At 37.7% G+C, this 14,202-nt stretch overlaps 1 protein-coding gene across 1 annotated transcript in view; it reads left to right on the plus strand.

Moving 5' to 3' along the window:
* arid4a (AT-rich interactive domain 4A) overlaps positions 1–14,202 on the plus strand; it is a 35,922-nt gene that overhangs the window by 7,105 nt on the left and 14,615 nt on the right. The window contains exons 8-19 of the mRNA XM_081347946.1: positions 351–483; positions 1,614–1,693; positions 1,926–2,002; positions 2,102–2,283; positions 6,612–6,684; positions 6,921–7,015; positions 7,386–7,483; positions 9,609–9,864; positions 10,759–11,021; positions 12,984–13,163; positions 13,608–13,692; positions 13,786–13,960. Of these exons, the coding sequence (XP_081204072.1) occupies positions 351–483; positions 1,614–1,693; positions 1,926–2,002; positions 2,102–2,283; positions 6,612–6,684; positions 6,921–7,015; positions 7,386–7,483; positions 9,609–9,864; positions 10,759–11,021; positions 12,984–13,163; positions 13,608–13,692; positions 13,786–13,960 (1,697 nt within the window). The remainder of the gene's footprint in view (positions 1–350; positions 484–1,613; positions 1,694–1,925; positions 2,003–2,101; positions 2,284–6,611; positions 6,685–6,920; positions 7,016–7,385; positions 7,484–9,608; positions 9,865–10,758; positions 11,022–12,983; positions 13,164–13,607; positions 13,693–13,785; positions 13,961–14,202) is intronic.

The raw sequence follows: 14,202 nt of genomic DNA on the forward strand, positions 1-14,202 counted from the left end.
TATGTTAATCTGTTGCTACACAGTGGAGTTCCGAGGGTCAGACACAGTATTTTATCTAACCGTCTTACTGGCGTGTCAGCGTTTACTTTTTAATAAACCACATAGCTTGTCATTAATTAGTTGAGAGATGCTGTGATTTAGAAATTTGAACATGGATTTTTATTCTTATTTTACATGTATGACATTTCATGGAACGTTAGTCATGAATATTTGCCAAGTAATGGAAATTTATTGTTAGAAATGTGTACGAACCCTGTCTTTTATATGCAAAAATACAGTTTTCTGGTCAGTGTTTTAATGTGAAAAGGGAGCATGTTTCAAACATTAGTGCTCTGTTTGATGAAATGCAGTGCAGAAGATGAGAAGGAGTCTTCATCGAGTGAAGATGACGACGACGACAGGAGAAGGCTTAATGATGATCTTTTGGGGAAAGTTGCTTGCATTCAGAGTGGGTCTGATAGTGATTCCTGCCACTACGTCTTGGTGAGTCCTTTATTCATTTACAAACCTCTTAACTTTTGGATTTGAAATCCAGCTAGAGAGACGAGCTATGTTTCCGTCCACCTATTTTTATGTTCATTTTGTGAAAGCACATTTAAAAAAAAATTATGGAAATGCCAAGATGCACATAAATTCTAAAAATGAGGCAAATATTTTTTTATGCGCATCAAAAAAGTCATGTGACTGTGAGATGGGACGGCATAACTGATCTAACCAGTGGGGCGATCTCGTTGCACAGCATCTGAAATGTTGTTTAGGTAATTCTGAAGTGCCTGAGAAAATTCTTCCTTCTAGTGGTTCAGTATAATTACCTCCCAGAACTGTTTTACATGACTGCGTTCCCAAACAGCAGACATCCACCCAAGTTAACATGACCAGGTTTATTGCGTTTCATTTGAGGTGCAAGTAATTTATTATATATGAAAAAAAGAGCTACAGTGGCTTTTACTGCAGCAAATTAAAATTTTCTTAGTGTTGTTTGGTGGCAGTTTATCAGGAAGTGTCGATTTTGATCTTTTCGTCTCGGTGTATGGAAGCGCTGCTTTCCTCACAAATGTTTTATGCGATATTCCAATTTTGTGCATAAGTTAAATTCGTAAAGAGACCAAACATGGTCTCTATGACTTGTGAGAGTAGTATTCTGAACTTATGCGACAGCTTTGTTTGGGGGAACAGACTGAAAGTTGTTTGCTGATAATGTTAAAGTGTTTGAAACTGTTGTATGGAAAAGATTGTACTCTGTAAAACCCTAAACAAAAGGTTGCACAAAAACTGTATATTGGTTTGGAACAAAATGAGAACCTTATTTAAAGACAGAGCCAGTCTTGAAATGTTGTATTGCTGCTTTTGGGAAGTACTTGTTACAGCTTGTTGTTTGGGGGTTGCAAAGGTTGTTTTGATAATTTTTCTGAAACTGAGCTTTGACACAACTTTTTTAAAAAATATGCTAGCAGGGAAATAATTAAGATCTTTCTGATTGAATATGTCAATGAAGACTAAAGACTCTGAAAACTGTCAGCTCTGATATTAATATAATTGAATACAGTATTCTATACAGCTATAGACTTGCTGTTTTCACTTTAAGATCTTTAATATTTTCTTCCTCTTTGAAGGTGATATCTCCAAGCTGCAATGATGACCTAACTGTCAAAAAGGACCAATGTTTAGTGAGATCATTTGCTGATTCCAAATTGTGAGTAGCATTGAAAAGTAGCTTTGACATTTACAAAACCCATGAAGTAAAAATTAACATTGTAGTCTTTATTTTATCTGATAGCTTTGCTCATTAAGCAATTTCATGGGATCTGTAATAGAGATGTTTTGCTTTTTAATGTGATAATACATTTTCTTTAATTAGAAGAAACCGAAACATTTTCATGTTGTTACTATTCTATTTTTAATTTATTACTGTTTTTGTTCTGCAGTCACACCGTGGCACGCAAAGATGTTCAGGAAGTAAACATTGACACCCTCTCTAAACCTGAATACTCACTCAAGAAAGGTATGAGACCCAAGATCAGCTGACCTCTAATGACTTGACTGTTTTACAGTCTTATCTCTCAAACACTCTTTCTTGTGTCTGTGTTTTTTCTGTTACCAGGGTTTGAAGCAGCACAGGTCTTTCTACAAGCCAGACAGGTCCCTGACAGCTGGAAAGTGGACTTGAGCGAGATTCTTGAATCCTCCAGCAGTGATGAAGATGATGGGGATGGGAATGGGGATGGGGAAGGGGAAGGCAAAGAAGGCGAGGAGGAACTACTGAAGAAGTCAGAACCAGAAGAAGTAAGACTCCAGTATTTCTTTATTTCTAATTCTTTACATTTTGCCCCAGAAATAGGTTTTCCTTTTAAAAGCCATTTGGCAAATGTTGAAAAAATGTTTTTGCTGCTGGCGAATTCAGAAATTGTTGGGGTTGGAAAATTGCAGTCCTGTCTTTCAAAATTGTGAGTTTTTTTTTTTTTTTGACTCATATATGGTACTTTAGTTTATACCCCTGCTTGGACCTTTGTTTCTTGGTCTCAGTGATTGGCATGTAGTTTTGCAGTGATTGCTCTGATGAAAGGGGCTGCCAGAGCCGGGCACCAGACGGACTGAAGCAATATGAGGCCATTCGAGACCAGTGTCGACTGAATGAGAGCCCCAGTGTTGGTATTTACGTTGATTTGTGAAGACATTCCATCGGCACTTTACATCTCATGTTCTCGTACACCTTGATTAAGCCCACTGAATGGTCTCAGCATGTGGGAAAGCCCCCAGGCTTCGGACAACAATGTCTCATTCTTCCTGCTCCCCGAGTTTGGACAAATGGCCATTTGCTTGGTTTTCCGACACGTTACCATGGCAACCGCTCGTTCCTTTGGTTGTGAAAAGGCTGCGGGATTGGCTGAGGCCCAGTGGAGGTGTGCCAGTTTTGATGGTGGGCAGGGCTGAGCTCATCTCAAAGAGTCTTCTTTCCTCGCTGTAGAAGGTCCCGCATGTTGGACGATTATAAGGCCAGCATGTGAAAAGATAAGTGGAAACATTTGTTGGAAATGATGGGTTGCTTTTTCTTTTTAATTAATTGTTTCCTCAGAAAGCCTGGACTAGAATTCTGTTTAGAATAAGGATGTGAAAAACTACATTTTTTTTTTTTTTTTTTTTTTGCAGACTAAACTTTGTTCTTAAGGCCCGTTCACACCAAGGACGATAACTATAAAGATAATGATAAAGATATAATTCTAAAAATCGTTCTCCATATTAAAGAATAACAGAGTTCACACCACAACTATAACGATAAAGATATGAGGAACGATATCGTTGGGATCACTTTCAGAACGATTTTTTTCCAGCTGTCGAACGATAAAACACTGACAGCCAATCAGAATCCATTCTAATTTAAAGGTCTCGCGCATTTAAAATGGATCTGGATCATCCGGGCGCACGCATGCTTAGAATAAAAAGACCGTTATCGGTCGTTGGTGTGGACGCATATATAGTTATCTTTATCGTTATCTTTATAGTTATCGTGCTTGGTGTGAACGGGCCTTTAGTCTTAAATTTGTTCACCCATAAAAAAAAATAAAAAAAATCATTTACTCCATGCAACTACAATTTTGTTGCTTCAGAAAGTTCATAAAGAGATCATAAATCTAATCCATATGAATCGAGCACCTGTTTTTTTTTTTTTTTTTATAGTTAGTAAAGCACGGCTCGGACACACATGCGATTTAAAAGAGGGAAAAATTCCAAGTGACCAATCCTGATTGGCGACGTCACTAAACGCGTTCTACCAGCATGGTTTTCTACCAGAATTCCTGGTCAAGAACGGTTTGTAATCGTGCTGTGCCGTACCAGGCTCAAGTGGAAACATAACTGGAACCATTCCTTACCGTTTTTAGAACTGTTCGGCCCCGACAGTGGAAAAGCGGCTTTAAAATGCGATTGTGACTTCAGCTGTTTGATTCAATGAACACATTTAAGCTGCTACTTGAATCTTCTGAATTAACAAAACCTTTCAGGATTCACACTTGTAAGCAATTGCTGTATCGTAAAAAGTGACTGTGAACGCAGCCATAGTTTAACGCCTTTCCTAATTAGGCCTACACTGCATAAACCTTATCTGTCATAAATAGTATTTATGTCTATTATCTGTCATGATTAGTTACGGTTATTATTTATTAGTAAATTAATCAAAAGATTAATCCTCTATTCAGAAAACATTAAATGTGTCATGTACAGTTACAAGGTTTGTAACAGTTACACTGTTACAGGGGTGAAATTGTTCATCCTGGCCTCAAGAGGGCAACAAAGACAGGAAATGGTTTTAAGGTTGCAGGTAGCATAGAGGAAGAGAGATGGAAGCATGGTGATGGACTGGGTTGAACGTGGGTGAAAAAAGGCTGGAGTCACATTGTGTTTAAGGACGTTTGCAGAGAAGCTCACAGAGGACTCTAATGGGGCTTTAGTGGAGAAAAGAAAGTTGTCGATATCTACTACTTACCTGTGTTGGATTACGCAAGTGGAATTATTTGAAGTTATTGCATATCTTCACTGCCCGCTGGGTCATTGCAAAGACTGGGACTTTCTACAACATTCAGATAAGAAGATTTGCCTTAAAGACTGTTTCTTTTCTCATACTGCAGTTACACCTTCCATACCTCTTTTTGCCTGTTTTTGTTTATTTGTGTTGCAGTGGTTTGGGGAGTATTGCTACATTATCCTGGGTACTCCGTTCCATCAGGAAACGCCATATTTTCTGTCGCAACACTTTATTATTTTGGGTTTAAGTTTGATTTTTATATTTGTTTGTTTCCAGTATTGAGCTTGGTTAATTGCAATGTTGTCTTGGGTTTCATCAGTATGGTTATTGTTATCATTCAGTTTCAATACTATTTGTTTTCACTCACTTATTGAGACTCTTAGTTATTTTGAACACAACTATTGGCAAAAGTGAATTCCCCTTTTTATGTAACTTAAAGTCTATGAAACAAAAAGGTGAGACAGTTACAGGTTTTTAGGCAAAATTTACAGACTTTCAGCTGTTTGCAATGAACAAATCAAATAAAAGTAATTGAAATAGCTCAACACAACAAATGTTTCAAGTGGTTTCCCCAAATTCAACTGAAAATGCAACTTTTAAGGACTTCTGCAATCTCAAAATTATTTTATCCCCTCCATGGCAAGTATCTTTAGTACTTAGTAGAACACCCATTTGCTGTTATGATCTGCTGCAAATGATATGTATAACCCGACACCATCTTCTGGCAGCGTTTCTGAGGAACCTTAGCACATTCCTCATGAGCAATGGTCTTCAGTTCTTAACTTTTTGGGACCAATCTTTTGACTTATTTCTAGCATGCGTTTAAACGTGACACACAACAAACCTAGCCAGTTCAGATATTTCATGCTCTAGCTCAAGCACACCTGGTGCAACCTATGAAGCCCTTGCATCGTTTTTTTGTGCTGTTGTGAGGGATTCTATTCAGGGGGCTGAATAATTTTGAGACTGCAGAAGTCATTTTAAAAGTTGAATTTGGGGAAACTACTTAAAGCATTTGTTGTTGAGCTATTTCAATTACTTTGGTTTGATTTGTTCATTCCAAACTGCTGAAAGTGTAAATGTTGGCAATAAACCTGATTTGCAATGGGGGTTGAATAATTTGTATTTTATTTGTATAATTTTATACCTACAACCAAGTGCATTTTAATTACAGCAGTAACTGTAAAGTGTGTGTATATTAATATAATTACTAAGCTCTTACCAGGTAACATTTAAGTTAGTGTATTTTTATTTTTAATTTAGTGATTATAACTTCTGTGTTACTTTTGGTTTTAGATTGTAATGTTGTTAGAATTTAATGTGATTTTTCAGGTTTTCTTTTTTTGTCTTTAGCTGATCACAAGCCTGACTATAACATTTTAAAATGTCTTTGTGTCCATTACTACGTTATTTTGTCTATACTTGTATGCTGCCAGTTTAATCCCATTCAGAAACGAATTACGTTTATGAGCTGGTTCTTTTTAATAAATCAAAAATGCTTATGAATCTGTAGGAGTGGTTGATAAACTAATCTCACTTTCAGTCACGTCCAACTCTGACAACTTCTATGGTGTTCTGCATTTAGTAAGACTTAAATTGGTGCAATTACTGACTTGTTGTTCTTATGACAAATGTGTAGCCTAATTTAAGATACATTCCACAACATACTTTGTTTCTAATAAGTTATTTATTTTTATAAAATAAATTGAGTAAAATAGGACTAATAATGTTCAAATTAAAAGTCTGTAAATAAGAACTGCATTTCGTTTCTCCGATAATACTTTCTCTTAATTTAGTTAAAATAATTGTTTAGGGCTGGCACGATTTCTTGATTAAATTTGAGTACTCTATTTAAAAAAATCCTCACTTAGCAGAATAGATGAATTCCTCATGGTTTTTATTTTGCTGCTCTTTAAAAAAAAAACACGTCAAAGTGTTTGGTAGTTGACCCTAAGTCAATGATCGATTAGATATCCACTGAGAAAACTGCTTTTTTTGTTGGTTATGTGAACTGGGTTTTAAAAGATGGCAAGATAATACCATATTTGGTGAACTTCAAATTCAGATGTTGTACTTTCTTTCTCTTAATCAGCCTGATGATGAGCCAGACCCAGAGGAAAGGGACCACTTTCTACAGCAGCTTTACAAGTTCATGGAGGACAGAGGTAATGCCTGCACATCACCAGTTGAGTTGTAATCACTATTGGGAAAAAAAAAAGGGGGATTAACAATCTTCATAGGGACAGCTAAACAGTGTATATCAAGGTGGATGTTTTTTTTATAATCTTTGTGTGTGGCCTCAAAAGCTCAAATGCTTTTTCCCTCCCATATAATCTCATGACCAGTTCTGCAGGGCACATTTTCAGTTTAACGCTTCTCTGCACCTTTGCTTTCCTTCCAGGGACTCCAATTAACAAACCTCCAGTGCTTGGCTACAAGGATCTCAACCTCTTCAAGCTCTTCCGACTGGTGTATGTTCACGGAGGCTGTGACAGTGTGAGTGTTCTTAGCATTCCCACCATCTGTTTATTGTACTCTGCAAGTGGGAAGTGAGACCTTGCCAAAAATATGAAGCGAAAGTAACCACTGATTGAATTCATGGAGTTCACAGAGCTGAACTGAGTTGAAAAATTGCTTGTTTATCAAAAGCATGTTCTGTAAAAGTTATTTAGGGTAATTATATTTGGAAGTTTGGAGGGGTGATAATTGGGGAAACCGGTTGTGCTTTTTCGAGTGATGTCATGTTTCTCTAAGCTATCTTGATCCCTGGGTGCGGTAGACAGATATGCATGACACTACCAACTCTGTGCAGCAAGAATTAGTGCTTTTAGTCTTGTGAAATGAGATGGTTGGTTTTGTTTTTCAGATTGAGAGCGGATCTATTTGGAAACAGATCTACATGGATCTCGGCATCCCAGTTCTGAACTCTGCTGCCTCATACAATGTGAAAACAGCCTACAGAAAGTAAGTGCATGCTCTCACAATTTCTGCTGTGCAGGACTATATTTGATTACTCAGCAGCCAGTGTTCTTTTTGTGGCGTTGGCAAATGAAGACAATTTTCCACTTTCAAAGGTGACTTTAGCTGAACTCTTACGATTATTAAAGAAATATTCTGGGTCATTTTCAACTTGATGTTTATGGGATGCATCTGTTGCATGATGTTGATTACAACAGTATTTTGGACCCATCTTTCAGTGTAAACACATGAACAAAAAGCATGTTTACAGTAAATAAACTTTCCAATGAATGCCTAGCTGGCAAGTATGCAGTACCACAAATAAACGTTTCAGATATGCAACTAAGTAGTAGTACATCAACTCACATTGTGGCCAGATTAAAAAAACAAAACAAGCCCTTTTGACAGGGCTCCAGACTAACTTTTTTCACCTCCGTCCTGGAACCGTCCTGAAAATCTATTTGAACCGTCCTAAAGTGAATGTCAACCGTCCCAAAATAAACATGTTGTTTCTGTAATTTGTTATTATCATCTATAGTTGTTAGTCACATAATAAAAACACCATTAAAATGTTTGATATATATTATTATATTTATTTAGCTCCATTCAAAGTATACTCTGTAAACAGGTAAAAAACAGATTTAATAAAAAATAACAGCAGTTAAATGCTTTTTTGTTTTCATGCAGAACAAATCCTTTTTTTTCCTTTTTCTTTTTTTACATATACGAAAATTAAGAGAAAAATACATACAGCTCAAAACGTTTTTGAGTTGGTTGGATTAAACAATAACAAATAAATACTGGTGACTACATATCTCAAAAATATCATCATTCTTTATTCTTTCAAGCAGCAGACATATTTATTTGTATGAATTAAATATAATGAATCCTTATTAAAGCTATTAGCGAGCAGTGAATGTTTTTCTCTTTTTCTTTTGTTGCTTGATCAATATTAAGGACACAGACCGCATGAGGTTTATTACCCACTGCCACTTTAAGATCATGTCCAATGACATGCACTGATGCACATCCGATACACTCACAACTGTTTAAGACATAACCAACATAGTTTACGTGAATACTCTCCAAAATGGACATTTCGACATAATGTTGTGTGTATTTGTCCATTCAGACATGAAAGAGAGCTCAATTCAGTACTCGCGCGCTGTATAGGTGTCTATGGCTGCACGCTTCGGGTCGGGTGCGCACAGAAAACCGTACCGGATAGAGCTCTTTTTTTTGCGTTGTCACTCTTATTCAGATCTATATGTCTACTCTACTCATTCTCCCAGACGTTTACATTTTTTAACGTTTTATGAGACATGCAGCGCATGTCAACCCGTGTGCCGCTGTGTAGATCAGCACGTCACAGTACAAATGTGCGCATCTACCACAAACGCAGGACATCAGTTCTGACTGGATCGCTTCCCTAATCGTCACTATCTAACATTTGTCTATTTTTTTATTCGTTGACAAATGTCAATAGATTTTCGTCATAGTTTTTGTCATTCAAAACTAGTTTTTATTTAGTTATCGTCTCGTTTTCGTCTGTGAAAATAAGCCATATGTGATAGATGTACCGCAAAACAAGTCTCCGGGTGAGTAGTCGGCCAGTGATAGTAACTATAGTAACAGCATGAGAAGACGCGCTCCGTTGTAATCAGCGCTTGGTCGGTTAATTTTGCCATTTTCTAGGTAAGTTACCCTAATAGGCTAGTAATAAATGAACACGCATACAAAAATGTCTTTCGTCCTGTAGGCGTCCTGGAGAACATTTCTGTTCGTCCTAAACACATTTTCTATCGTCCCCAGGACGATAGGACGCCGTTAGTCTCGAGCCCTGCCTTTTGAAAATTGAAGGCTTGTTATAAGAGAATGGGGTCACATATGATGATACCAGAGAATGGTTTCGCAAATTTGACTGATGTCATGTGATGTTACATTTCTCTTGGCTGTCTGATTAACCTCTTCTTGAGTTCAATAAAACATTTGGAGAAGCCCAATATAAATGCATGTACAAGACTTTGCAGAACATCAACATTGTTGAAAATAACCCAGAATATTTATTTTAATAATTATGTTTGTTGGTGATAAAATAATACATTTACTTATCCTTTGGCCTGAACCTCAGGTATCTGTACGGATTTGAGGAGTACTGCCGTTCGGCTCAGATCCAATTCAGGACGGTGCACCACAACGAGCCACGGCCAGACAGGCAGCCAGAAGCGCAGAGCGTTAAGACTGTGAAAAAAGAGAGTGAAGACACAGATGAGATGATGCTGCAGGTTACAGCGGAGCCTGGAACCAGCGAGGACAAACCTGTGGCAGACACTGATGAGTCAGATGCTGAGAGTGAAAAAGAATGCAAAGATATCTGCTCGCCCAGGGTGAGTGTCTGTCTGTCTGTCTGTTGGGCTGCTCTCAGGATGTGGGATTTTCATGCTCAATGACCTGCCAGCTACAGAGCAATATTACTTGCATTCAAAGTGTTTTTGTCCTTTAACGAGTTTGAGGAAATGCACATGATGATACTAGAGAATGGTTTCGCTTTCATGGCCTGATGTCATGTGATGATACACTTCTCTTGGCTGTCTGATCCGCCTCTTTGACTTTAAATTGATTTTAAGGGCATGTCTGTTATTTAGGGTTTTTAAACCGGTAAGCATCCTGCCTTTAAAGGAATAGTTCTCACTCTCATGTCTTTTGAAAACTATTACTTCCTTCTGTGGAACACAAAAAAATTAATCATTGGTCCAAGCTGCCTGTTCCACACAATGACAGTGAATGCTGGCCATAACTGTCAAGCAAAATTTTCATTGAAAAATGTAAATTTCAACATTTTTCTCACACAAAGTTGTCAGCTACCTTTGGAGGACTCAGAGTGCAGCACATGACTTGTATGGACCACTTTTTGAGGTGCTTTTATGATGTTATTTGTTTAAATATACAAACTATCAAACCTCATTCTTGTGCACATTTAAAAATTAATGGTAGTATTCAAAACTTGTGGTGAACTATTCTTTTAATATGTTAATTTCTGAGCATATAAGCATTTAGTCACTTACTAAGGCATTTCATTATGCATATCAATTATACCTAAGGTGTTTGTGCTGCTCACATGAGTATAATTAAATGATTATACTAGTTCTAGAATGTAGGATTTAAGTTTTCTCTTTATAGACCGTGACATTCAACTAACTGGTTTTGTGCAAGGAGCTTCGCCTTAATAAATTGTTAGAAACTAGCTAAAACATCTTGGTTGTATGTCTGTGACCCCTCAGGGCCGGCGGCGGTGTACGTTGACCCCTGTGAAAGTAGAGGTGAGGGAGCCTGTGAAGCAGGAGAAATCAAAGGAGGAAAAGAAAGATGAGACGCAAGTTGGAGGAGAAAACAGCGGAGAGGAGCAAAAGGAGAAATCTGATGGGGAGACCCCCGGGAAACGCCGCAGTCACCGCCTTGACGAGTCTGATAAAGATACGGATGATGAAGAGCAGGAGGACGATGAAGATGAGGAAGATGGCGAGAGATCCAGACTCAGGGACCGGTACGTCAGCATCTATGCTTAATCTGTTAAATGTGTGGCTGTCCTGATGAACTGATTTATGTTCATGATGTTCTTCCAAATGTCATTTAAATTGAATAACTCTGAAAAAAAACTGTCTTTCATGTGATTAGGCTTGAAACTTTGGAATTGAACCTGTTACAGCAGAGTCAAAAATGATGATACCAGAGAATGGTTTCGCTAACTTCACTGATGTCATGTGATGTTACACTTCTCTTGGCTGTCTGATTACCTTCTGCATTTAAAGTATTAATTCATTAGTGAATTTGAAGCTTAGACTTTTGAGACATTTCTTTAAAGGGGCCATATTTTTCACTTTTCAAGCTTTTTTTCTTACTTGATGCCAATTATAAACAATTTTGTTTTAATTTCGACTTCAAATGTAATCTTTAGTTTTACAAAACCATGTTCCACCCTCTCTCTGACCCCAATTCTCACCTCTTTTGCACCTCGCTTTTAAATAGCTAATTTGAAAACGAAAGTAAAATGTGCACAGCCACACAGGCATTCATAACAGTGCGGAGCAGAGCTTGCATTTTCAATTAATTCCCATGGAAATTGATCTTCCATTGGAATGAACTGAAAATGCTTGCTCCGCTCGCTCCTTGCCAGTGGACACGCAATGTTATGAATGCCCGTGCGGCCATGCACATTTCATTTTTGCACATATCTGCATGCTCAGGTGAAAAAAATCTCTGCGCTGACAAATGTTGCAGGGGCAAAGATAATAAGTGTGCTATGCGAAGTTTCTAACAGCAATTTGTGTTTTCTGTTCTTAAACCAGTCTCCCTCGATGAAACTACTTAAAGCACATCTCGATCATTTTGCTATCTGATAAAGTGTCTCGGCTCACTCAAGGGACAGCTGCACTTGCCTGTAGTCGTTAATGCAGTGATGGACCGCTGTCTTTCCTCATTCGATTGCTGTTTGGATTTCATGTGATTTCTCATTGTGGTGGTGGTGATATGACTCAGTTTCATTAATTTGATAAAGTAATTCCATTTTTAAGATCATTTAGTAAGATCATTTTCATCCCCGTAATTCCAAACTTCGCAAGGCAGAGGACAACATTATGTGATCAAATACAATAAACGTAAAAACGTGCTCCACAGCGCCACCGAGTGCATTCAGTTATAACTGCGAGTTATAGTGCTTGGGATTTATCATGGATTCACTGCATTAAGGCCAGCAAAGCAATGTAGTGCATTTTTAATAGTATTTTTATTTTTCAAATAATAATTACAGATCGACTATTTGTGCACACCCCTAATAAATAAGTATATATATCCCATATATCTCTCACTCTCTCACTCTCTCACTCACTCACTCTCTCACTCTCTCACTCACTCACTCACTCACTCACTCACTCACTCACTCACTCACTCACTCACTCACTCACTCACTCACTCACTCACTCACTCACTCACTCACTCACTCACTCACACACACACACACACACACACACACACACACAACAATGGTAGGCTACCATTCAAAAAAAATGCATGAAGTGCTAAACAAAAAGGGTATAGCTTTATGAAAAATAAAAATAAAAAACTCCATTCTTCAATGTTATGTGATCCTTCAGAAATCATTCTAATATTCAGATTTGCTGCTCAAGAATTTCTTCTTATCAATGTTGAAAAAAGTTGTCCTGCTTAATATTTCTGTGGGTATAATGATACTTTTTTTGTTTAGGATTATTTAAAATAAATGCTTTTCTTTTTAACAGTTTAAATGTCTACTTCCACTTTTTTTTTATCAATTTAATACATCCTTTACTTTTCACTTACTGACACCAAACTTTTGAATGGTAGTGTATGTTTATATAGTAAATCAAACTCTTATTTTAGAGGAACAAGAAAAGTTCTGTTTTCCATATGAATAATCCTTTAAAAAAATCTCTCTGTGGAGGAAGAGCATAATCATTTGTTTGTTTGACAGTGATGAGAGGGAGGAGGGTGACTGCTGTGAGGATTCTGAGCACTCTTTGACCGGCACTAAAGTCAAAGTGAAATATGGCAAGGGGAAGACACAGAAGATCTATGAAGCTAACATCAAGAACACAGAGACCGATGATGGAGAGGTTCTTTACCTGGTGCATTACTACGGCTGGAACGTTAGGTGAGGCATTGATGTGACTGCCTTTTTGATATTTTATTTACTTGTTTGAATACTATACTTAATAAATAATGACTTGGGTACATGAGAAAGTCAAACTGAAAATTTAACGCTCGAGAATGGGGTCTAAGATGATGATACCAGAGAATGGTTTCGCTAACTCGACTGATGTCATGTGATGTTACATTTCTCTTGGCTGTCTGATTAACCTCTGCTTCAATTCTCACATTTGTTATAATGGACTTTTAGCCTGTTACCAATTAGAGATTCCAAAATATGAAATTTAATTGGGTAATTTTCTAAATTCTCAGACAGCGTGCATTACCTGTTCTGTGTTCATTTGAAAGTATCTGAATTGTTTGTGAAGACTGAATGGATTATTTATTGGTCACCATGTGTGTGTGTGATGACAATAATATTCAAGAGGCTATTTTGTCTTTGAAACAGATATGATGAATGGGTCAAGGCAGATCGAATAATATGGCCTGGAGATAAGGGTGGAACAAAGAGAAAACAAAAGAAAAAAATGAAGGTGAGTGACAATCTATCTTAAAAAAAAAAACATGACTTATCTTTTTAGAACCTTGGAAAAATATATATATTTTCGTGCTCTCCTTCACCACAGAATAAAGAGGATGGAGAGGAGGATAAGACCAAACTGATACGGCGAGGTCGTCCTCCACTTAAATCCACCCCTCCCAGCACCTCCCGCAGTCTGTCCAAGACCCCCAGCAGCGAGGGTCGATCCAGCAGCAAGAACTCACGGCCCGTAGATGCCTCTGCCCTGCCAAATGGAGATAGTAAGACTGTCCACTGTCCATGTCAAAAGCTGTGTGCATAACTTGTGTGATACTGTAGCTAAAGTTCAGGGGTCTTATTTATAAAACTGTGCGTAGGAACCTTACTAAAAGTGTACGTGCGCCCAAAAGCCAAAAATGGCGTACGCAAAAAAATATTCGGATTTATAAAACCGTTCGTACGCCAGAACCTGCGCAGAATTCACTTTATAAATCCCAGTCAGCGGAAGATTGTGCGCACATGC

The sequence above is a fragment of the Scardinius erythrophthalmus genome (assembly GCF_964197995.2).
Source record: "Scardinius erythrophthalmus genome assembly, chromosome: 19".
Lineage (NCBI taxonomy): Eukaryota > Metazoa > Chordata > Actinopteri > Cypriniformes > Leuciscidae > Scardinius > Scardinius erythrophthalmus.